Source organism: Podarcis pityusensis (assembly GCF_964106645.2).
Source record: "Podarcis pityusensis genome assembly, chromosome: 9".
Taxonomy (NCBI): Eukaryota; Metazoa; Chordata; class Lepidosauria; order Squamata; family Lacertidae; genus Podarcis; species Podarcis pityusensis.
The window spans coordinates 15,772,102-15,794,899 of record NC_138034.1 but is presented as its reverse complement, the minus strand read 5'-3'; the positions used below and the strand labels follow the sequence as shown (position 1 = coordinate 15,794,899).

The 22,798-nt window shown below is 43.6% G+C and overlaps 1 protein-coding gene across 2 annotated transcripts in view; it reads right to left on the bottom strand.

The window, feature by feature from the left end:
• The window catches only part of NWD2 (NACHT and WD repeat domain containing 2), a 66,906-nt gene that overhangs the window by 14,373 nt on the left and 29,735 nt on the right, over nt 1-22,798 (bottom strand). The window contains exons 2-4 of one of the 2 annotated variants that reach the window (XM_081019777.1): nt 20,346-20,434; nt 10,327-10,443; nt 110-313 (exon numbers count right to left, since the gene is read on the bottom strand). In XM_081019777.1, coding sequence (XP_080875903.1) covers nt 110-313; nt 10,327-10,443; nt 20,346-20,434 — 410 coding nt within the window. Of the gene's footprint in view, nt 1-109; nt 314-10,326; nt 10,444-20,345; nt 20,435-22,798 lie in introns of those variants that run through there. The other variant, XM_081019778.1, reaches the window with a different exon arrangement.

The following is a 22,798-nucleotide window of genomic DNA, read 5'->3' as shown; positions in this document are numbered from 1 at the left end:
AGCAGAGGCCATCTCCATTAAACGTGGTAAATTGTTAACTATAGTCAACTATGACATCCAATGACTATGAAACAATCGGAAACCTATACATTTCAGGAAGGCGATTTACCATGTTGGGATTGTTCTTCGGCATTTCAAATTTTGGTTTGAGGTAATACATCGGTGGCACGGAGTTCTCGTCTCTGCAATACCACTCTTCCAAAATCTTTGTTTCCAGCTTTGCCTCGATAGCAGCGTCCAGAATCATTTCAAATTCAGATGCTTCCACTTCTCCTGGTATTCGGATGCTGCCATATTTTTCTCCCAGAAGGCCCTGTGTATGTGCAAGACAAAGTAAAGTTTAGTAACAAAGCTAAAGACATATTAAATGATGTCTGAGTTACCTAGTTTGTGCAAGTCTTGCTCGCTATGAAGATACTGTTGCCCACTGGGGAGGGAAAAACTCTTTGTTTCTGTTGTGGTGTTCTGTTCTGTATGCTATAGTGTCAAGGTTTAGTCTTCTTATAAGTACAGTTATACCTCGGGTTACAGACGCTTCAGGTTGTGTTTTTTCAAGTTATGGACCCGCCGAAACCTGGAAGTACCAGAACAGGTTACTTCCGGGTTTCGGGGGTCATGCATGCGCAGAAGTGCTAAATTTCACTTTGCGCATGCACAAAGCACCGAATCGCAACCTGTGCGTGCGCAGACGCACTGCTGCGGGTTGCGAATGTGCATCTCGCATGGATCACATTCGCAACCCAAGCGTCAACTGTACAGTGGTACCTCGGGTTACATACGCTTCAGGTTACATACTCCGCTAACCCAGAAACAGTGCTTCAGGTTAAGAACTTTGCTTCAGGATGAGAACAGAAATTGTGCTCCAGTGGCGCGGCAGCAGCAGGAGGCCCCATTAGCTAAAGTGGTGCTTCAGGTTAAGAACAGTTTCAGGTTAAGTACGGACCTCCAGAACGAATTAAGTACTTAACCTGAGGTACCACTGTATTCTAAGTTTCATTGTAAGTGCTGCACTGGATTTTTATGGATTGTGCCAATCCTGAATGTATTGGATGTGTGATCATTATGCTCATTTACCTTCAGTAGCAAGTAAAGCTCTGCTGGATGAAGTACAATTGCCTCTGGTCTATTTTGGGGGAACTCTGCGTCATGTTCATGCAAACCAACAGATACAGGCCTGGTTTGCACATTACGCTAAACCAAACCATGGCTCAACATGAACAAACCATGGCTCAACGTGAGTGTGCTTCTTCTTTGCTTCTCCTTGGTTGTTGGTCCTCCTCCCTCCCTGCAGTAAAGATGTATCAATAAAATTTAATAACAGACTGTTGCTATCGTTTAATGCAGTCTTGCAAATAGCAATTGGGCTGCTTGTGTGTGGTAAGAAGAGACCAAGAAGGGAAGCTTTACAAGATTATTTTTCTACATAACGAAGGTAGGTAACTGATGATTCTATCGAGCACCTTCAATACTAGGTCACATCACACTAGATCATAATTTAAAACAAACCATGCTTTAATACGAACAAGCTGTGTGGTGATACATTCTGCTCTGAAGTTCCCACACTTCTCTGAAGCTCCCACAGTGCTCCTCTTCCTGTTCTGCTACATCACAGATGAAACAAGATAGAAGTTGATTGTCATGCTGTCCAAACCTGGGATCATGCTTTGTTTTCTCCAAACCACAGGTGGTAAGCTACGAACAAACCTTGCTTACCATTTGTGGTATTGTCAGGGAACTGCCATCGGCTCAGAGGCGAGAGACAGAGGGGGAGTTGTGTTACAGGGAGCCTCTGGAAATCTTGTGAACCAGTTCCTCTTCCAGCGAGGAGGAAAGCCCCACCTCCAGTGGAGAAGAGGGGCAGGAACCAGAGGATGCTAGAAAGAGCCTTAACACAGCGACTGAGCAAGCCAGAGAGGCGGGAAGCACACCCCTGCCATTGCCCGTCATGCGCAGTAGTTTGAGGCGCAAGGAGGGGTGGCAAAGGCTGGGGGTGATGAAACTTTTATGTTGGGGGAGGTTCAAGAACAGACCACTCCCGGATTCTGCTAGCGATTGAGCCAGACATGAACTTTTGACGCTCTTCACTGTAAATAGTTTGTACCAAAATAAAGCAAGTAAAAGACAGGTCAGAGTCCTGCCTGGTTACTCTCGAGCAACCACACGAGCAATGGATGTTGGGATACTGCCAGGGAGACAAAGTCCATCATGGCCCCCAAGCCGGCTGCCGGACGATCCATGGATCTCCCGTAGATACAGTATCAGCAATTAGCGACACGAGTTTCCAGAAATAGCTTGCCACATTCCAGAGCTCATGCACACTCTATCAGCAGATAATGCACAGCAAAAGTCGCACTCAGGAGAGCATTATTTACAAGTTTTATTCAGCGCTGATCAGAACAAAAAAAAACATGACTGCCTGCTTCAGTGTCTCCAGACACAGAGAGCGAAAACAAAAGACACAACAGAAACATCCTGTGAAACAGGAAATACGCAGACTCTGACTCACAAAGCCTGCTCCCTTTTAAGGTGGAACGGAAATATCCTAACAATGGACAGGTATGTTTGGAGGAAGCAAGCCATGCGCCTGAGTTCAAATGGCATGGAAGCCAGCCACTGGTTTGTTTTGGTAGCAGAGGATGTGGGTGCTGTGGGAACTTTTAAGCACCTTGAGTTAGCACATTGCATGTTCATATAAACCTCATAGCTTGCTTTAAACCAGGCCAGTGTATTTTTATCTACCCCCTGCAACCTGGCGTCATTTGAATTTCTGTCTGCCGCTTAAAATTACAGACTTTTGGTTAGTTGGGAAAATGGCAAGTAATGGGAAACAGGTACTTCTGACTTAAACAGCCAAAGCTAATAACTACTAAATCTACTTACCTACCTACTTACATTTTAAAAGGCACTATTAAACAACACAGTGAATACATAAAAGTTGAATTCCTAAGGATTTCTGAAAAGTGCCTCTTTGTCTTCTGGAAAAGTCAAACTGAAATAATTTAAAGTGCTAAGATTTTAAGCTGAAGACCATTGTTCAAAGCAATTAAAGCTAAATTACTGGGGAGCTTGAAATGACAATAGAAGTGGAATCTGAAGGCGCTTCCAGATTGTCAGTATTTTGGGGAAGGGATTCAAGGGTATAACCAGGATATTTGTGAATTAAGATGGATTAAGGTGCTCTGTTGCCACAGAACAACAAATACACTTAAAAAATAATAATAATCAACTTTTTGTGGTTACGAAAGTGACAGGGAAACACACAGATACTCCACAAGTACCGTATTTTTCGCTCTATAAGACGCACCAGACCACAAGACGCACCTAGTTTTTGGAGGAGCAAAACAAGAAAAAAAATACTCTGAATCTCAGAAGCCAGGACAGCAAGAGGGATCGCTGCACAGTGAAAGCAGCAATCCCTCTTGCTGTTCTGGCTTCTGGGATAGCTGCGCAGCCTGCATTCGCTCCATAAGACGCACACACATTTCCCCATACTTTTTAGGAGGGAAAAAGTGAGTCTTATAGAGCAAAAAATACAGTAAATCAGGATGAATGCTCTTTGCAATGTAACTTCCCCACAAACAATTCCAAAGGAATGCTCAATAAATAGATAATCTGGATGAGCCCCAAGAAGGCTTTTCATCCTGAGGTGCTTTAATATCCTGGGTGAGTCATGATGTTGATGAAAAGCACCACACATACTCTACAGACTTTGAGGTAGATTATCTTCCTAATTTATACGCAGATAATAGTAGCCCCTCTTGACTTGATTCCTGTACAGTTGATTATTAACGAGCGTAATCAAAGGGGAAAGTGGGACTACAAACAACTTAGCTCCCAAAATAAAACCTGCCACAAATGTTCCTGACAGCGAAGTGAAACCAGAGCAGAATAAGGTTCAAATCTTCCAGTCATGCACGGAAAAGTAATTTATAAAAATAATGGAAACAATCCCACGTAGAATTTCTTGCTGTTGAGTAACTGCCACCAAGTCAGTGGCACTTACTTCTGCGTAAACATTCAGGATTGAGTGGTAAGAATAGCGGGGTAAGGAGAGCCAGATATTTCAAATCTGACAACCCTTTGGTTTCAGATAGTACATAGGTAGAGTCTAAAGAGCCTGGGGCACAAATTTTCATGGCCCCCTAGCAGCTATGGTGGCTCATTTACCAGAAGTAATGCATTCAGTGTTAACTCTGGAAGTGTATAGAGCAAAATACACATCAGGAGGCTTAGTTGGGTCAGAATCGAGTATACATTTCCAATATTTAATATAATGAGGGGATTAGCCCTCAAACAAATTAAAAATTGTTCAACAGTCACACATGGAAATAGCATATCATATTGAGCCACTAGATGGCATTCTATTAGAACTAGTTGATGTTTAGAAATTAAAAAAAATCATATTCAAAGACAGCAGGAATGTCTAAAAGCTGTTATGCAAATAATTACAAATTCTTATTTATCTCAGCAACTGAGTTATTGAGGTGAAAAGGAAATGAGTTTCTTTCTTTTTAAACCAATTTATTATATTTTTATCTCACCATTCCTTCAAGAAATTCCAACACAACTTATGAGGTGGGTTATTGTGAGAGAACGCCACCAGTCCAAATTCAGCTACTAAGTTTCATGGTGGAGGAGGGATTTGAACATTCCATCCACCACCACACTAACTTTAAAAACGTAAAGATTATGTAAAAATGTTCCCACTGAACTACTGAAGTGGTTTTTCTTATAGAAGGTTTATAATATAAGCTTTATATGCCACCTTTGTGCAGCTTCCAGAGTGATTTACAAAAGCAGGATGGAATATGCAAATAACACATAGAATCAACATGTTAAAAAGAAAAGTACATTCTCTAGCCATTGAAAAACTCGAGGAAATAAAACGTATTTTCTTAGCTAGTTTGAAACCACCTGTAGCAAAAGCAGATGTTTCAAATACTGTCAAAGATTTGTTAAGAAGAAGAAGATGATGATTTTAACAAACTGAACTTGGAGAACATTACGCACAGTGACCAAATTTTACAAGTATCTAGAGTCCGTTGAAAACACAATGCAGATTCCCGACTCTTCCCTTTTCTATTCCTTTTGTTTCTTGTCTGTTCCACTGCAACCAGTTAGCAGGGATTTACCGTATTTTTGGCTCTATAAGGCTCCGTATTTTTTGTTCTATAAGACTCACTTTTTCCCTCCTAAAAAGTAAGGGAAAATGTGTGTGTGTCTTATGGAGCGAATGCAGGCTGCGCAGCTATCCCAGAAGCCAGAACAGCAAGAGGGATCGCTGCTTTCACTGTGCAGCAATCCCTCTTGCTGTTCTGGCTTCTGAGATTCAGAATATTTTTTTTCTTGTTTTCCTTCTCCAAAAAGTAGGTGCGTCTTGTGGTCTGGTGCGTCTTATAGAGCGAAACATACGGTATTTTCATTTTCATTGTTTAGCATTCAGAGCATCATTTAGCAGTTTATAAATAATAGTAATGGTTTTACAGAAATTCAATTTTTGACTTTTAATTTTTCACTTCCCCTCCCTAAAAAACAAAACACACCAGTGTATATTTCTGCTTTGTCATAGTCCGGAGCAAACAATGGACATGATTCGGAAAACAGCTGCACTGACTCTGCCTCCTGCCCAAACCAGCACAAGCAATCCTGGCAATAGAGGGGTTGAAGGGATCAACAGCTCTCAGTTCCGTTCCCTTTTATTTAGGGCTCACTGTTAGTATCCAAGCCAATGCTAAAGAGAGGCTTTGAATAACAGGACATCCTGACCCTTAAGCAATACTTTTTTGCCTCTTGGCTGTCAGACCAAAAGATGAGAAAATAGTGCTCTGTGTTTCTCTGTTTAATCATGTTTTGTTTCTCTGAAAATTCAGGCACATGTGGCCTGAAAATAATAATATTTTGCCTTCAACTTTGGAAATGACATTTGATCAAAGTGAGGGATGGCTAGGCATCGACCTTTCTGCTACAAAGAAGAATGGAAGCATCAGTGTGTCCTTGTGACATAATGGTGTCTCTGTGTGGGAGAGAACGACAACTTCTGCACAAACTGAAATTGCAATGCTGGAAGAGCACGTGCCGCTGTACAAAAACCTGGCTCATAAAGAGATTGGCCTCTCAACAGCAGTGTGACCGAAAGCTTGTAGGAAATGACTACTCCATTGGAGCAGAGCTATGGTAGCCTTTGGGATGCGGGTGGCGCTGTGGTCTAAACCACAGACCCTAGGGCTTGCCGATCAGAAGGTCGGTGGTTCGAATCCCCGCGACGGGGTGAGCTCCCGTTGCTCAGTCCCTGCTCCTGCCAACCTAGGAGTACAAAAACACGAAATGCAAGTAGATAAATAGGTATCACTCCAGCAGGAAGGTAAACGGTGTTTCCGTGCGCTGCTCTGGTTCGCCAGAAGCGCCTTAGTCATGCTGGCCACATGACCCGGAAGCTGTACGCCGGCTCCCTCGGCCAGTAAAGCGAGATGAGCGCCGCAACCCCAGAGTTGTCCGCAACAGGACCTAACGGTCAGGGGTCCTTTACCTTTACGGCAGCCTCACTGAGGAAAGAAATGCCTACCAGCAAAGTTAAAATTATAGGCAGTAAAGAAACAAATGGATCAAACAGAAACGGCACCGCAATTTTCTCGCCAACGTTGCCGGTCCAAAGCGCCAAGGTGGCTGCTTAACTGCAGAAGATGGTATGGGCATCTAACAATCAATCATCGGCCATGCCAATCACAATACGTTTCAAAGATGGAGGTGAGCTATACAAGCAGCTCACGATTGTTGAATGTGTTGTGAAAGAAAAAGTCATTCCACTGAATTGGTGTTGCACTCATTGGGATGGCATGAGGTCAGGGAATCTCTGGGTTAGTTGCACACATATCTGCAGGAAAGTTGCTGTTTACCCACCCCCTGCCACCCAATTGCTTTGCTGAATTTGCTGCTATGAATAGAGAAGACACAACAAACATGAATAGAGAAATATCTTCTATTACTTTCCTATTATTCCCTGCTATTCTTTGGCACAGAGCCTTAAAGAAAAGAAAACTCACACAAAGCTATGTTAAGTGGTTATCAGTGTCCCGTCCTACAATTCTTCCTCCAATTTCTCCACTTTTTTTTAATGAAACGAATCTGTTGCTTATAACTTTGTAATCCAGAATGTCCATTAACAGATCCAACAAGGAAAAAATATGAAAGTAGCTCCACAAAACTGAGCCTGTTACAAATACATCTTGAGATGGGATAATCTATGAATGGAATTGTTCTTTTAACAACCACTCTGCTAATCTCTGTACTCTGAGCATTAAAATTCTAAGTTGTGATTGGAAAATTGTTAGAAATGAGCTACAGCTCAACTTCTTTGAACGCATTAGCATAACCAGCAATTAAAAGCAAACATAAGTCTGCATAACACAAAAACCGCCAACAAGTGACAAAGGCAATTTCTACATTTCCCCTTCAGATCTGAAATTGTGGTGAAACTCTTTATGGCCACACAAAAATCTTAGTGAAGTTGTCTTGTTTAAGATAACTCACTGGCTAAGAAGCCTATGCTATATTTGGCAGTTTTAATATACTCCTATTGATGGTCATCTTCAAACAATAAAAAGCAAAGATGGTTCCTGAGCCCCCCACAAAAAACAGGTGTCTATTTGTCCCTCTAATATTAAAAGCATATATCTCTAAAAGCCACAGGCCTACAGCATATGAAACAGCAAATTTTCAGCTATTGCATGCATGTGAGCAAACCATGGGTGACAATTACTAGAATATTTAGTTTATCCATTTTGATTTATTGCTTATTTGTATATTTCTCTCTCTCCCTCCACCAACTTCTTGCCTGCCTCTCTCTCTCTCTCTTCCCCCTTCTCTCTTTGCTTATCTGATCATTTCTTTCTCTCTCTCCTCGCCTCATTTCTCACAGCACCTATTTTCCCAACCCCCTTTCCCCCTGATCTCCTTCTTGATACATACAGTGTTTCTGGTAAAAATTCGCTGCCACGAGCACAATCACTATGGTAATTTTTTCACACCTTCTGCTTATTTCCTGACACTCCCATTAGGTTCACCTGTAGTATGTTCACCTGCCAGATTTCCTCCCTCATCAAGCTGCCATAGGGAGAAAACAGGCCAAGGCAAAGAAGATGGCCCCAGCTCCTGCTGTGGTCAAGAAGCAGGAGACTATGAGGGCCGTCAACACACTCTTTGAAAAAAGGCCCAAGATCTTTGGCATCAACTCCCATCTCTTGCGGGTGCGCAATTAGTGCCAGCACCGTCTGTTAAGAGTTTGGGTGTAATCTTCAACACCTCCCTTTCCATGGAGGCGCAGACTGCAGCTATAACAAAGGCGGCATTTTTTCACCTCCGCCAAGCTAAGCAGTTGGCTCCTTACTTCTCTCGCCCTAACCTAGCCACTGTGATCTACATGACGGTCACCCCCAGACTTAATTACTGTAACTCACTCTACGTGGGGCTGCCCTTGAGACTGACCCAGAAACTCCAGCGGGTGCAGAATGCCGCGGCGAGACTCCTTACGGGGTCCTCGCCGCGGGATCACATTCACCCGGTGCTATACCAGCTGCACTGGCTCCCGGTGGAGTACAGGATCAGGTTTAAGGTGCTGGTTTTAACCTTTAAAGCCCTATATAGCCTAGGACCCTTGTACCTACGGGACCGCCTCTCCTGGTATGTCCCACGGAGGATCTTACAGTCTTCAAACGTTAACATCTTGGAGGTCCCAGGCCACAGGAAAGTTAGGCTGGCCTCAACCACAGCCAGGGCTTTTTCGGCTGTGGCTCCGATCTGGTGGAACGCTCTGCCACAAGAGACTAGGGCCCTGCGGGACTTGACATCTTTCTGCAGGGCCTGCAAAACAGAGCTGTTCCACCAGGCCTTTGGCCAAGGCACAGCCTGACCCCCTCCTTTGGTAATCCTCACAGAACTCTAGCCCAATGGTTGCCAGTCATTTGATTTGAACTGATTTTATAATGAATTGATTTTAGAATCATGTATTATTTTACTGTTGTTAGCTGCTCTGAGCCCAACTTCGGCTGGGGAGGGAGGGATATAAGTAAATTATTATTATTATTATTATTATTATTATTATTATTAGGCAAGATAACCAGCCCAAATGGGATCTGACCCACTTTGGGAAACGATCTTGTTAGGTCTGACCAGGGAGCCATCCTCTGCAAAAGTCTGAAGGTGCCCCTGGCAGTTAAATAGCTCCCACAAGCTACTTGGCTTCTGAAACTGGCCCACAAATACAGGCCTGAGACAAAGCAAGAGATGATGATTCTAGCTCGAGTGGAGCAAAATGCTGCAAAGAAAGGTCATGCTTCTACCCAGAGGGTTCCTGGGCTCAGAGCAGGCATCAGTGCAATGGCAACCCTGGAGGAGAACAAGAAGATACAGCTGGTGGCGATTACAGATGATACAGAGCAGGGATGAGAAACATGTGGGAGTTGGAATCCAACTACAGTGGTGCCCCGCAAGACGAATGCCTCGCAAGACGAAACACTCGCTAGACGAAAGAGTTTTCCGTTTTTTGAGTCGTTCCGCAAGACGAATTTCCCTATGGGCTTGCTTCGCAAGACGAAACGTCTTGCGAGTTTGTTTCCTTTTTCTTAAAGCCGCTAAGCCGTTAATAGCCGCTAACCCGCTAATAGCCGTGCTTCGCAAGACGAAAAAAACCCCAAGACGAAGAGACTCGCGGAACGGATTAATTTCGTCTTGCGAGGCACCACTGTACTGTCAGCTCCAGCCAGCAAGGCCAAGTATCAAATTTGTTACAGCAAGACTTCTGCTGCTGAAAATTTGCTATTCTGCTGCATCTGTTTGTGGGTTACCGCAATAGTTTTATTGTGGTGGCGGCTGGTGTGGTGTCTTCCAGAGGCTGCTAGACTGCAACTCCCATCATTCCTCACCACTGGCCATCTTGGCTGGGGCTGATGGAAGCTGAAGTCCAGCCAAGATCTGTAGGACTGGCTACCCCTGTTTCAGCCCCATCCAAAACATCCAAAACCTGAAACAGTTGCTCTAAAAACAAATCTGCAAGCGTTACGTAAAATATATACTCCCTCCGATGAAGCAGCAAAGACTGAGGTCAGCTCCTGTGCACCATAATTTACATAACTAATTTTCACAGGGGTGTCAGTAACATCATGAGGTTATTGGAAGAGTTGCTGATATATAGGCACTCTGTAGTGCCTGCGGAGTGAGGTTAAAATAAAGTGAACTATTAGGTTGTTTGTTAAAGGTATGTCCTTAGGAAAGCATCTATAACCACACTACGGCTTGTAGGTTAATTAGATAAAGCATTATTTTTATACCCACAACAAAACATGGACCTGCAGATGTTTTCAAGCAATCTTCTAGGAGCCTCATACGAGTTTTCTGCAACTCTGGTCTGTCCCATTCTTCTGGTTCCACTCCCCAGTATAGGTCTATGACCTGGAAATCCAACAAACAATGTGGTTGTTAATACGCTTCACAATTTAACATTCCAACATGTAACAATGAAGCAATCAGAGATTTGGTGTTGTCTTTGTTTACTTGTTTGAGCTTGATCCCTCTTTTAATCTTGGGTGGTAGGGGACTCCCAGCCATAGCTGTCAACTTTTCCCTTTTCTTGCGAGGAATCCTATTCGGAATAAGGGAATTTCACTTAAAAAAAGGGAAACGTTGACAGCTATGCCCCCAGCGGCACAGAACAAGAACACTTTGGGGGGCCCCTCCCAGAATCCTAGAGACTGAAACTATTTACCTGTACAGTGGTACCTCAGGTTACATACGCTTCAGGTTACATACGCTTCAGGTTACAGACTCTGCTAACCCAGAAATAGTACCTCGGGTTAAGAACTTTGCTTCAGGATGAGAACAGAAATTGTGCTCTGGCGGCGCGGCAGCCGTGGGAGGCCCCATTAGCTAAAGCGGTGCTTCAGGTTAAGAACAGTTTCAGGTTAAGTACGGACCTCCAGAACGAATTAAGTACTTAACCTGAGGTACCACTGTACAGAGCCTTGATTGCCACCAGCAACCATTTATAACAATGAGGGCTAGAATCTTTTTAATTAAAAAAAAAGAAGAAAAGAAAAAGTTTCTCAGTATCCCAAGTGCCCATGAGAGAAAAAGTTCTTTGGTATGGCATTTTGCATATGCCATTCAGGTCTTGAAATATATATTTTTTAAATGTTTGGTGTTTTCTGGCGCCTGATTTTGGTGTGGGTTCATTGGGTGGAACCACAGAGCTAGTGTTGGTTAGGTCTGAAGTCGAAGTCCAGAATTTGGGGGCAGGTTTGAGTGTGGACCCCATCACTCTGGGGAAAGATCAGCCTCACATCTGTCTCTACATTTAAGGCCAGCAGTTTGAGAAGAGAGAAACAGCCTTTCTCACTTTTGGCAGGTGGCTCAAAAGTTAAAAAGGAAGAATGAAGCAAAGGAAAATAAAAAGAAGTCAGGTTTGAAACCTCCACTATACTTTCCACAAAAGACAAACCACTACAACTCAGACCCCCATAATGCCCTTCCCCGCCCCCCCCCCCCATTTAATATTTTGTTGTTTTGGAAGCAATAGTCCCAGTGAATATAGAATGACAGATGGCTTGCTGTTTAGACTTTCAATTCTGCCTAAAGATCTAATTTGAATAATGTTAATAAGATGCAAGTTAGTGTACGTGTGTGTTTGTGCGGGGGGGGGGAGCTGTTATATTTATTTAAAGAGATTAAGTGAGACAGTGTGGCATCACTTCACTTCATAATTTAGCTCAGATGGAAAAGAGGGACACTGCCGTGTTTAAAGGAGCAAAGACTGGCAAAATAATTTCGGGTAGTATGTTTTGCCTATACAGTGGTACTTCAGGTTACATACGCTTCAGGTTACAGACTCTGCTAACCTTGGGTTAAGAACTTTGCTTCAGGATGAGAACAGAAATCACGCGGCGGTGCGGCAGCAACAGGAGGCCCCATTAGCTAAAGTGGTGCTTCAGGTTAAGAACAGTTTCAGGTTAAGAACGGACCTCCGGAATGAATTAAGTACGTAACCAGAGGTACCACTGTATTTGCTGCTGCTGAATTGCACCGTTTCCCCTGTGCCTGCAAATTCTGACATCCAATTTACACATTAGGGCCCCAATGTGGAGATCAGTTGAAAACCCCAAAACCTTTCCCCATGATGAAGTATGGGGGATATATGCAGGGTGTGGGGACTAGGAATGTGCAACAGGAGGAACAAGGGAAGGTGTGGGAACAGGAGAGAAGGAGACTGCATGCGGAGTGCTCTGAGAGGGGGTGTTGCAGCTGCTATTATCAGCTCATCGTTTGTCTGGTGCCAACAATGTGCTATGAAATGAGTCATAACAGGAGAAAAGCTGCAACTCTACAAACTTTTCGGTCTGCTATATGCTCCAGATGCCTGGAATGAAACTCCACTCTGTCATTTGTACAACTCTACAACAGTACAGTCCTATGCATGCTTACTCAGAAGTTAAGTCCCGAAGTTAAGTCCTTAAGTAAGAGAGTACAGTGGTACCTCAGGTTACATACGCTTCAGGTTACAGACTCCGCTAACCCAGAAATAGTGCTTCAGGTTAATAACTTTGCTTCAGGATGAGAACAGAAATTGGGCTCCGGCGGCGTGGCAGCAGCAGGAAGCCCCATTAGCTAAAGTGGTGCTTCAGGTTAAGAACAGTTTCAGGTTAAGAACGGACCTCCAGAACTAATTAAGTACTTAACCTGAGGTACCACTGTACAGGACTGCATCCTTCAAAGCCTTGAAAAACTACATTATGAGATGAATTCACAATCATCATCACCATTACCGTTTATTCAATTTCTATACTGCCCTTCATCTGAGGGCAGTGTTTACAATATAAAAATGCAAAATTACATAATAGAGTAATAAACAAAAACAATACCTCCTGCAGTTTCAAAGGGCCCAATTGTTTAATTAGACAAAGAGGCCTGGGAGATGAAGGATATTTTTGCCTGGCACCTAAATATATGTAATGAAGATGCTAGGCAAACTTCTCTGGGGAAAGCAAACAGGGAGGCACTTTAGATAAGGGTCCATTCTCATGTTGCCATCTTCCAGACCTCTCATGGAGGCGGCACACAAAGAAGGGCCTGAGATGATGATCGCAAGGTTTGGGTCATCTCATATGCAGAGAGATGGTCTTTGAGGCATTGCGGCCCTGTGCCACTGACAGCTTTATACCGTATTTTTCGCTCCATAAGACGCACTTTTCCCCTCCTAAAAAGTGAAGGGAAATGTGTGTGTGTCTTATGGAGTGAATGCAAGCGGAATGCGGGCTTTTCCCCAAGAGGGAGAAGGGAGTGACTGGCCGCCTCAGTCCCTTCTCCCTCCTCGTAGAAAAGCCCGCAGGAGCCACACGCTCTTTAAAGGGTGCGCGGCTCCTGTGGGCTTTTGCGGGAGGTGGGGGAAGGGACAGAGGGCAGCCCCTCAAGCCCTTCCCCCACCTCCCGGAAAGCCCCCAAGAGCCACACTCCCTTTCACAAGCCGCGTGGAGCCTGTGTGCGGCTCTTGGGGGCTTCCCCCCCCCCAGGAGGGAGAAGGGCTGCCCTTCTCCCTCCGGGGAAAAAGCCTGCAAGCGCCGTACACACACTCCACGTGGCTCATGAAAGGGAGTGCTGAGCAGAGCCTGGGATGCCTACAGGTTTTGCTCAGCGCTCCCTTTATAAATATTTTTTTCCTTGCATTCCCCTTCTAAAAACTAGGTGCGTCTAATGGTCAGGTGCGTCTTATGGAGCGAAAAATACGGGTAGGTCATAACCAGAACTTCTGAACTGAGCCCAGAAAGGAATTGCCAACAGTCGCCTCCCTGCTGGTTTTTATCAGCCAAGAGTGTCAAGGGTCCAGAGCACAAGTGGTCCCACCTTGTCCACATCCTCAAGCCTTACTAAATGAAACTCATCCAGCACAACAGGACTAGACACTGCTCTGCACACACACCTCTCAAAACTCATCTGCTGTAATAGTGCAGTCAAGGTCCCAGTGGATGCAAGCAAATTTATCCTCAAAATGCTTTGCCAAACAGCAAAACTACTGTTGGTTCTGCTAACTACGCTGGGCCAGACTGTAAAACGCCCCACACTACCCAGGAAAACTCTGTGGGGTGGCACAATGAAGGGAGCAAAGGCATCTTTGACAACGTGGAATTTACATGGGAAGCTCCTTTTAAATTTGGAATAATCTGCTGAAGAGCCTGTAGGCCACTATTTAGGGATAAGCCAATTGTGCCCCATGGCCTCAGCCCTGCCCCTAACAGATACCTTATCAGAAATAAGCTTCCTTTTCCCCCCATACACCTTAGCTTTCTCTGGTACCACACAGTGCGGCCAAAAGGTATTTCTCAGTGTGGAGAGAAAGTGGAGGTTCTCTCATAGCTTTCCCTGCAGTTGCTTAATTCATATATACAAACCAAGACAATGAGAGGCCGAACTGAGTAACTCAGGAGTATTAAGAGAAGGGGTTGTGATAGAGTCCCAGGGCATAATCCTATACTGGCTGAGGAGCTATAGCAGCCTTGTCAACTTTGGGTATCAATGCTGGGTGGTTGTATTCCAACAACATATTGGGATCCAAGGAAGGAACCTCAACTTTTGCCCAGGTGGGTCTCCAGAATGCCTGCTCTGGGACCTTTGTGGGTGCTGTGATGTCCCAAACAATGGATACATGGAGTATGGAAGGATGCCTTTGGACTGGCAGCAAGAGGGTTATTGCTAATAGAGCTGATGGGAGTGGGCACTGTGACATCATCTTGCAGCGGTATGTGCTGGCAATGGGGTATGTGTTTGTGATGTTGTTCGGGTGGCGCTGTGGGTTAAACCACAGAGCCTAGGACTTGCCGATCAGAAGGTCAGCGGTTCAAATCCCTGCGATGGGGTGAGCTCCCGTTGCTCGGTCCCTGCTCCTGCCAACCTAGCAGTTCGAAAGCACATCAAAGTGCTAGTAGATAAATAGGTACCGCTCCGGCGGGAAGGTAAACGGCGTTTCCATGCGCTGCTCTGGTTCGCCAGAAGCGGCTTAGTCATGCTGGCCACATGACCCGGAAGCTGTATGCTGGCTCCCTCGGCCAATAAAGCGAGATGAGCGCCGCAACCCCAGAGCCGGCCACGACTGGACCAAATGGTCAGGGGTCCCTTTACCTTTAACTGTAGTTAAATAAGTTTTAGTTACCAACAGGGGTAATCCTATGCAAGTTTATTTGGAAGACATGCCATGGAATGCAGTGGAGCTTGCATCCTACTAAGTGTGCACAGATTGCTCCTTGAATTAGTTGCAAAGATGTGCATACTATCACCAGAATGATAGTTCTGTATTGGGTATGTTTGTGTTCCGGCTGGATAACATAAGGACTGCAGAACAGTTTTGCTAAAGATCATGGTCTTCTTAACAGCACAGGCACTTGAACATCTTTCTTGTTTATATTTACATCCCCACTACTGCTATTTATTTTTTTCTGATGAATATGGCCTACTATTGTATTCTTCAACATCTATTGCGCACCACAAGCTTCTGCCAATGTGCTAACTCTGGGATTCAGAAAGGTTTGAATTAAACAGCTCTTTTAATTATCTCAAGGATGTGTAATTTAAAGAAGGAAAGCAGAGAATTGTGAGAGGTTGGGGGACTAACCTTTTTTTTCTAAATGGCATGTCTGATAAGGAACTCTATTACCAGTATCTTAATGTAGTGTAGGACCTATTGAAATAATTCTAGGATTTATTTAGGATTTCCTTTCTATTGAACATAGTTTGCAGGCTAATCCCCCAAATAAGGGATCTAGTCAAGGCTTGTGGAAATAAAACCTCATGGTATGGAAGCCACTGAAGGTACCAATATTAAAAACACAACAATTCTTTTCCTGGATCAGACTGAGGGGCCATGTATTCTGGTTTTCCATTAATAGCCAGCCAGATTCCTCTGGGAGTTCCCAAACAGGGCACAGTGATAAAAGCTAAGCTCTGTTGCTTGCCACCGGCATCTGGCACTGAAAACAGGTACTAAATGTGTAAGTCAAAAGTGCAGATTTTTCCCTTTTGCCCTTGAAGGCAGCAAACCTCTGGATTTTTACTGTCGATATATTGGGAACTTCTTCCGGTAATGGGTGATGGGATTTCCTCTTAATATTCAAATTTGCTAATGTTTCTGAATCCAATAATATAACCATGTCTAAAAGGAGACTCTTGAGAGTCCCATGGACTGCAAGAAGATCAAACCTATCTATTTTTAAGGAAATCAGCCCTGAGTGCTCACTGGAAGGACAGATCCTGAAGCTGAGGCTCCAATACTTTGGCCACCTCATGAGAAGAGAAGACTCCCTGGAAAAGACCCTGATGTTGGGAAAGATGGCGGGCACAAGGAGAAGGGGACGACAGAGGACGAGATGGTTGGACAGTGTTCTCGAAGCTACCAGCATGAGTCTGACCAAACTGCGAGAGGCAGTGGAAGACAGGAGTGCCTGGCGTGCTCTGGTCCATGGGGTCACGAAGAGTCGGACACGACTAAATGACTAAACAACAACAAGAAGCTGAAAAAATAGGTGGCATGTATAAATGCCACAAAATATAGCATTCAACACACGTAACTGCACTAATCCTTTACATATCTAGTTAGACGGGAGGGTGTAAAGTAACAACAACAGCAACAAAAATCATCCCCAAACCAACAACTACTTAACATCAGTATTCACACAACGTGCAACTGAAAGGCAATTCGTTGACCTTTAAAAAGAGAGGAACTTGCAAACGAAAAGCCTGCCCTTCAGCATAAGTTGGCATACTACTGTCCCAGTTCTGGTTTCCATGTGCCAAGCATAATCACATCATTGCAATTCAGTATTTTTGGCCACTGAACAGCAATACTTGGATGCCTGATTAGGTATGCACACATTCTGTTGTACAACATAAGAACCGAGTCCCATTTTGTGTGCGTGTTCCTCGTTCGTTAAAAATTTTGCAAAGCTGATGCTTCTGTGTCACAGCCCTGCGACGTTAATGTTGTAGGAAAAACCAACAGGAGATGAAAAGCATCTGAATCAAAATCATTTACCCCTTACGGCCAATCAGCTGAATGTTCTGGGTTTTCAAACTGATGACAAGATACCAAGTTTGTAGAGACAATGGACTACTGCAAATGAACTGCAATGAACTACTGCAAATTGTATGCACGAAAGGTCCATAAAGGGTAAGATATATTGTATATATTTTCAAGGCATTTGTATGATGCCTTTTGTTACCTTACTGGGTTATAATTTACACAGTTACAATATGTAACAAATTACCAAAATCAGCCTTTTTACCTGAGGATTAGAAGGTAACTGATTTTGTAAAAAATTCGTTTCAAAATAACTTTTTCTAGGTACTGGAATTACTCCCTCTAGTAATGTAACCTGCTGGTGAATGTTGACAGAATTGTAGCCAAAACAGGCTCACTAAGAAACAAGATTAAGATATCAGCATTGTTACGCTAAACCCCAGGTTTGGCAGGAGTACAAAGGCACACAGGAATGTTGCTTCCGATGTCAGTGAGTACTTTGAAAACAAAACAAAACATAGCACGCCTAATGGAGCAAAACAAATATGGCCCAGGGAAAACTGAGCATGTACAGAGGTCACAGATAATGGCCACAGATATTGCCCTTCCATTGAGTACATCATATATGTGTCTTATTACAAATGAGAACTCAGAAAATTGTGGGTTCCCCTGCCGATGGGAATATCCCAAAAACTAGCCCAACTAATCCACTGCCTATAAACCATGATTTCTACACATTTCATTTGGATTAGTGTTAGCCATGATTGGTGCAGTTATTTCAATTTTTTAAAATGCATTTATTTTTGTTCCTAGTTGCTTCTTGTTTAGAGATTATCTTTTGATATCTTGTAATCATGTTAAGCTCAACATCAAAAAAAAGAAGATCATGGCCTCTGGGCCCATCACCTCCTGGCAAATAGAAGGGGAAGAAATGGAGGCAGTGAGAGATTTTACTTTCTTGGGCTCCATGATCACTGCAGATGGTGACAGCACTCACGAAATTAAAAGACGACTGCTCCTTGGGAAAAAGGCGATGGCAAACCTAGACAGCATCTTAAAAAGCAGAGACATCACCTTGCCAGCAAAGGTCCGTATAGTTAAAGCTATGGTTTTCCCAGTAGTGATGTATGGAAGTGAGAGCTGGACCATAATGAAGGCTGATCGCCGAAGAATTGATGCTTTTGAATTATGGTGCTGGAGGAGACTCTTGAGAGTCCCATGGACTGCAAGAAGATCAAACCTATCCATTCTTAAGGAAATCAGCCCTGAGTGCTCACTGGAAGGACAAATCCTGAAGCTGAGACTCCAATATTTTGGCCACCTCATGAGAAGAGAAGACTCCCTGGAAAAGACCCTGATGTTGGGAAAGATTGAGGGCACAAGGAGAAGGGGACGACAGAGGACGAGATGGTTGGACAGTGTTCTCCAAGCTACCAGCATGAGTTTGACCAAATTGCGGGAGGCAGTGGAAGACAGGAGTGCCTGGCATGCTCTGGTCCATGGGGTCACGAAGAGTCGGACACGACTAAACAATCATGTTAAAATGTGAACCATTGTAGAAAACCTAAAAGTCAAATGCATTTGGTCAAAATTCAATATCCCTGTTGTGTCCAACTCATGAATCACTTCCCCAACCTGGTGGTTTTCCAGATGTTTGGGGCTACAAGTCTCATCAGACCCAGCAATCGTCCCAGCTGGCTTGGCTGATGGGAGCTCTGGTCTGAAGGGAAATCTCTGAAGGGTGCTAGGGGAGTTGGAAACGAGTTTGTGATCTCCGCTAAGTGAAGGAGAAGCTGGCAGAAAAACTATGGTGCCCACCTAGATTTGACGCAGGAACTCATCTTTCGAACAACACCTATGTATGCAGGAGCAGTTAAGTGTGCTTCCCTGCCAAAGCCACTTTGCTTGTTGAATAATAATAGGCACAGTCCAATCATTATAAACTCAGGTCCGACTGATACGTCCAAGTTGAAATTCATCCCCACGATTTAAAGAGCATTTGAATAAATATTGTAACATTAAAAATTAGGAATTACTTGAAAGAACTAAATAGGCCTAGGATGAAAGTAAGAGTTAGTAAAATAACTGAGATTTAGAACTTCAAAAAAAGTTAAGAAATTTGATTTTAATTGGAATATTGTGTTTTAATAATGATATTAGAAAACTGCTACATTTAAATACAAGGAAATTCAGATGGGAGAGCTCAGAGGAAGTCAAAACCATGTTAATGATGTAAGAAGTTTAGATAGCCAGTTAATTTGTATTGTTTGGGTGTTTGTCAATATATATTTTTATTTTCTTATTTTCTCTTTTGTTTATATTTGTGATTTTTTTGTTGTTGTAGTATGTGTTATATTTGTAAGAAACTTAATAAAAACTTTTTTAAAAAAATCATCCCCATGGGGTCAAAGCAAGTGATAGATTTGGGAGCCTTCATTGTTACGCAAACCTGTCTGGCTCTCAGACACTCACGCACCATAGCATGCTGGCCATTACTTGCAACAGGAATCCAGTGCATGCTATTGTATATGCTCATCCATTTGCCCCCTTCTCTTCTGCAAGGCCTCCTTAAATTACAGTGGCACCTCAGGTCAAGTACCGTATTTTTCGCTCTATAAGACGCACCAGACCGTAAGACGCACCTAGATTTTGGAGGAGGAAAACAACAACAAAAATATTCTGAATCTCAGAAGCCAGAACAGCAAGCGGGATCGCTGCGCAGCGAAAGCAGCAATCCCTCTTGCTGTTCTGGCTTCTGGGATAGCTGCGCAGCCTGCATTCGCTCCATAAGAAGCACACACATTTCCCCTCACTTTTTAGGAGGGAAAAAGTGAGTCTTATAGAGCAAAAAATATGGTACCTAATTCGTTCTGGAGGTCCGTACTTAACCTGAAACTGTTCTTAACCTGAAGCATCACTTTAGCCAATGGGGCCTCCTGCTGCCGCCGCGCCACCGCAGCATGATTTCTGTTCTCATCCTGAAGCAAAGTTCTTAACCCGAGGTACTATTTCTGGGTTAGCGGAGTCTGTAACCTGAAGCGTATGTAACCCGAGGTACCACTGTATATCTGTAGCAAACAGCCAGGGAGGAGAAGGAGAGAAGAGAGGGTTGCAATGAGCCCAAGCTGATCCTTCCCACAAGTGTAGCTATACCTGCGTGTGGAATGATCACACCCCCTTTTATTTTTGTAAACAAATTCTGCGTAGAATGATACCTTAAGGTCCACCGTACAGCATCAATCTAAAAGATTCCCTGCATGTGCATCACAACTTAAATATTTAATGAGGAAAATGCTACCTGAAATTCAAGTCCGTAGTTCTCCCTGCAGAATTCTCGTAGTTTAGGATACACATGTTCTCGTAATGCGCTTCTTTCTGCTACTGTATCTGCAGGCAACAAAGAAACGAGGCTTGTTAACAATAGTTGTGACAACTGTGGGCTTAAATAGTGCTGCAGGAAAGAACACTCATCTTAAAAGCTGTGAGTGCAAGCTTAATGCAGCAATCTGAATTCGATGCTCTAGGGAATATCTTGTTGAGCCAAAATGCTTGCGGTGACATTTAAAGGTAAAGGTAAAGGTACCCCTGCCCGTTCGGGCCAGTCTTGCCAGACTCTAGGGTTGTGCGCTCATCTCACTCTAGAGGCCGGGAGCCAGCGCTGTCCGCAGACACTTCCGGGTCACGTGGCCAGCGTGACAAGCTGCATCTGGCGAGCCAGCGCAGCACACAGAACGCCGTTTACCTTCCCGCTGGTAAGCGGTCCCTATTTATCTACTTGCACCCGGAGGTGCTTTTGAACTGCTAGGTTGGCAGGCGCTGGGACTGAACGATGGGAGCGCACCCCGCCGCGGGGATTTGAACCGCCGACCATACGATTGGCAAGTCCTAGGCGCTGAGGTTTTACCCACAGTGCCACCCGCGTCCCAAGCTGTTGTGACATTTACCAATATTTAATTTAACACTCACTCCAATAATCCACCCTAGTGCTGTTGTGTATAATACTACTACTTCTATTATTATTATTATTATTATTATTATTATTATTATTATTACAGTTAGCAAGGAAGAAGAGACATTCCAAAGGCTAGCAGCAGCCCAGCAGTTACGGTTAATAAACATTTTAAAAGATTTTCTATTATACTTTATCATTTATCAATGCTACATTTTTTATAAGTATACTCTTGCAAATGTAAGCTGGGGACAAACCTGAGTTTGCAAACTAAGGTATGATACACATATAACCATTAATGCATCGGAATTGGCTGTAACCCTGTTGAGGGCATTCCTAGCACCAGACTTGAGTTTGCTATGAGTAGTGTGTCAAACAGTCCACCACGGTAGATCACCATAGCACAATAAAAGTAGCTCCAGTCTTTCTCGGTAACTACTTCAAAATGTTGTAAGAATGAGAGATTTTTACATTTAACTAAAAGAGAAAGTGAAGGTTACCTAGGTTGACAAAATCCTTAGCAAATAACCCTTTGCTAGTCTTGGCCCTCCAGATGTTTGGGACTACAACTCCCATCACCCCTGACCACTGGTCTGTTAGCTAGGGATGATGGGAGTTGCAGTTCCAAAACAGCTGGAGGGCTGAGTTTGCCTGTGCCTGCTCTAGGATCACTCACAATGAGAGATCTAAAATAGAAAACTGGATATGCAAGTCAGCTCAAATGTGTATCAGAATGATACAGTGATTATAAATAAATAATGATAAAATGTTTTGAACAGTCCAATAATCCACAATCAGAGTTATTCCAGCAACAATCAATTATCTGGAGAAGGTTTTGGAGTGGATGAGGTTGAACAAGCTTAAGCTTAAGTGGTTCATCTGGATAGAAATGCAAGCGGTAAATCCTTTGTTTCTTCTTATGACCTTATAGTGGGCCAAGCTAAGCATGTACTCTTGAAATACCGTATTTTTCGCTCTATAAGATGCACCAGACCACAAGACGCACCTAGTTTTTGGAGGAGGAAAACAAGAAAAAAAATATTCTGAATCCCAGCGAAAGCAGCAATCCCTCTTGCTGTTCTGGCTTCTGGGATAGCTGCGCAGCCTGCATTCGCTCCGTAAGACGCACACACATTTCCCCTTACTTTTTAGGAGGGAAAAAGTGAGTCTTGTAGAGCAAAAAATACGGTAGATTGAAACAATAGTTGAGAAGTGAATCAAGCAGAAGGCAAGATCTTCACTCCTGTAGATGATTTTGATGGGTGGATGGGGCTACCCACCTGTCAATTACCTGCCACCACAGAATCTTAAAATTATAGAGTTGGAAGGGAACCGGATGGTCATCTAGTCCAACCCCCTGCAAGAAGAATGATCTCACCGCAAGAAAATCATTTGTGGACATGGCTCCAGCCACACCTGCAGAGGAAGAGCCACTCTGTTGCCAACTTCAATTAACGCCAATGCAAGGGAATATTGGTGCTTAAAGCAGGGATCAGCTATGGACTGGCACTTTTGCACATGTGTTTATTCTGCAAACCACTTAAAAGGCAGAATAACTCTCCCTGCTTAAATAGAGCGTGTTAACGATTCTTATATGTATGTATGTTAGAAATTCCTGCACACCCTCCTGTTTTTCCAGGGTCTGGTGCTTCTGAGCTTGGAAAGGAAATGACACATAATTAAGATGGAACGAACTAATTAGGTTGCATGACAGATAACCTGGTTTCATTACATACAAATCTAAACTGACTTTTCATGATAAGAAGTCTGTGGGATTAGCTCACTCTGAAATAAAACAAGAA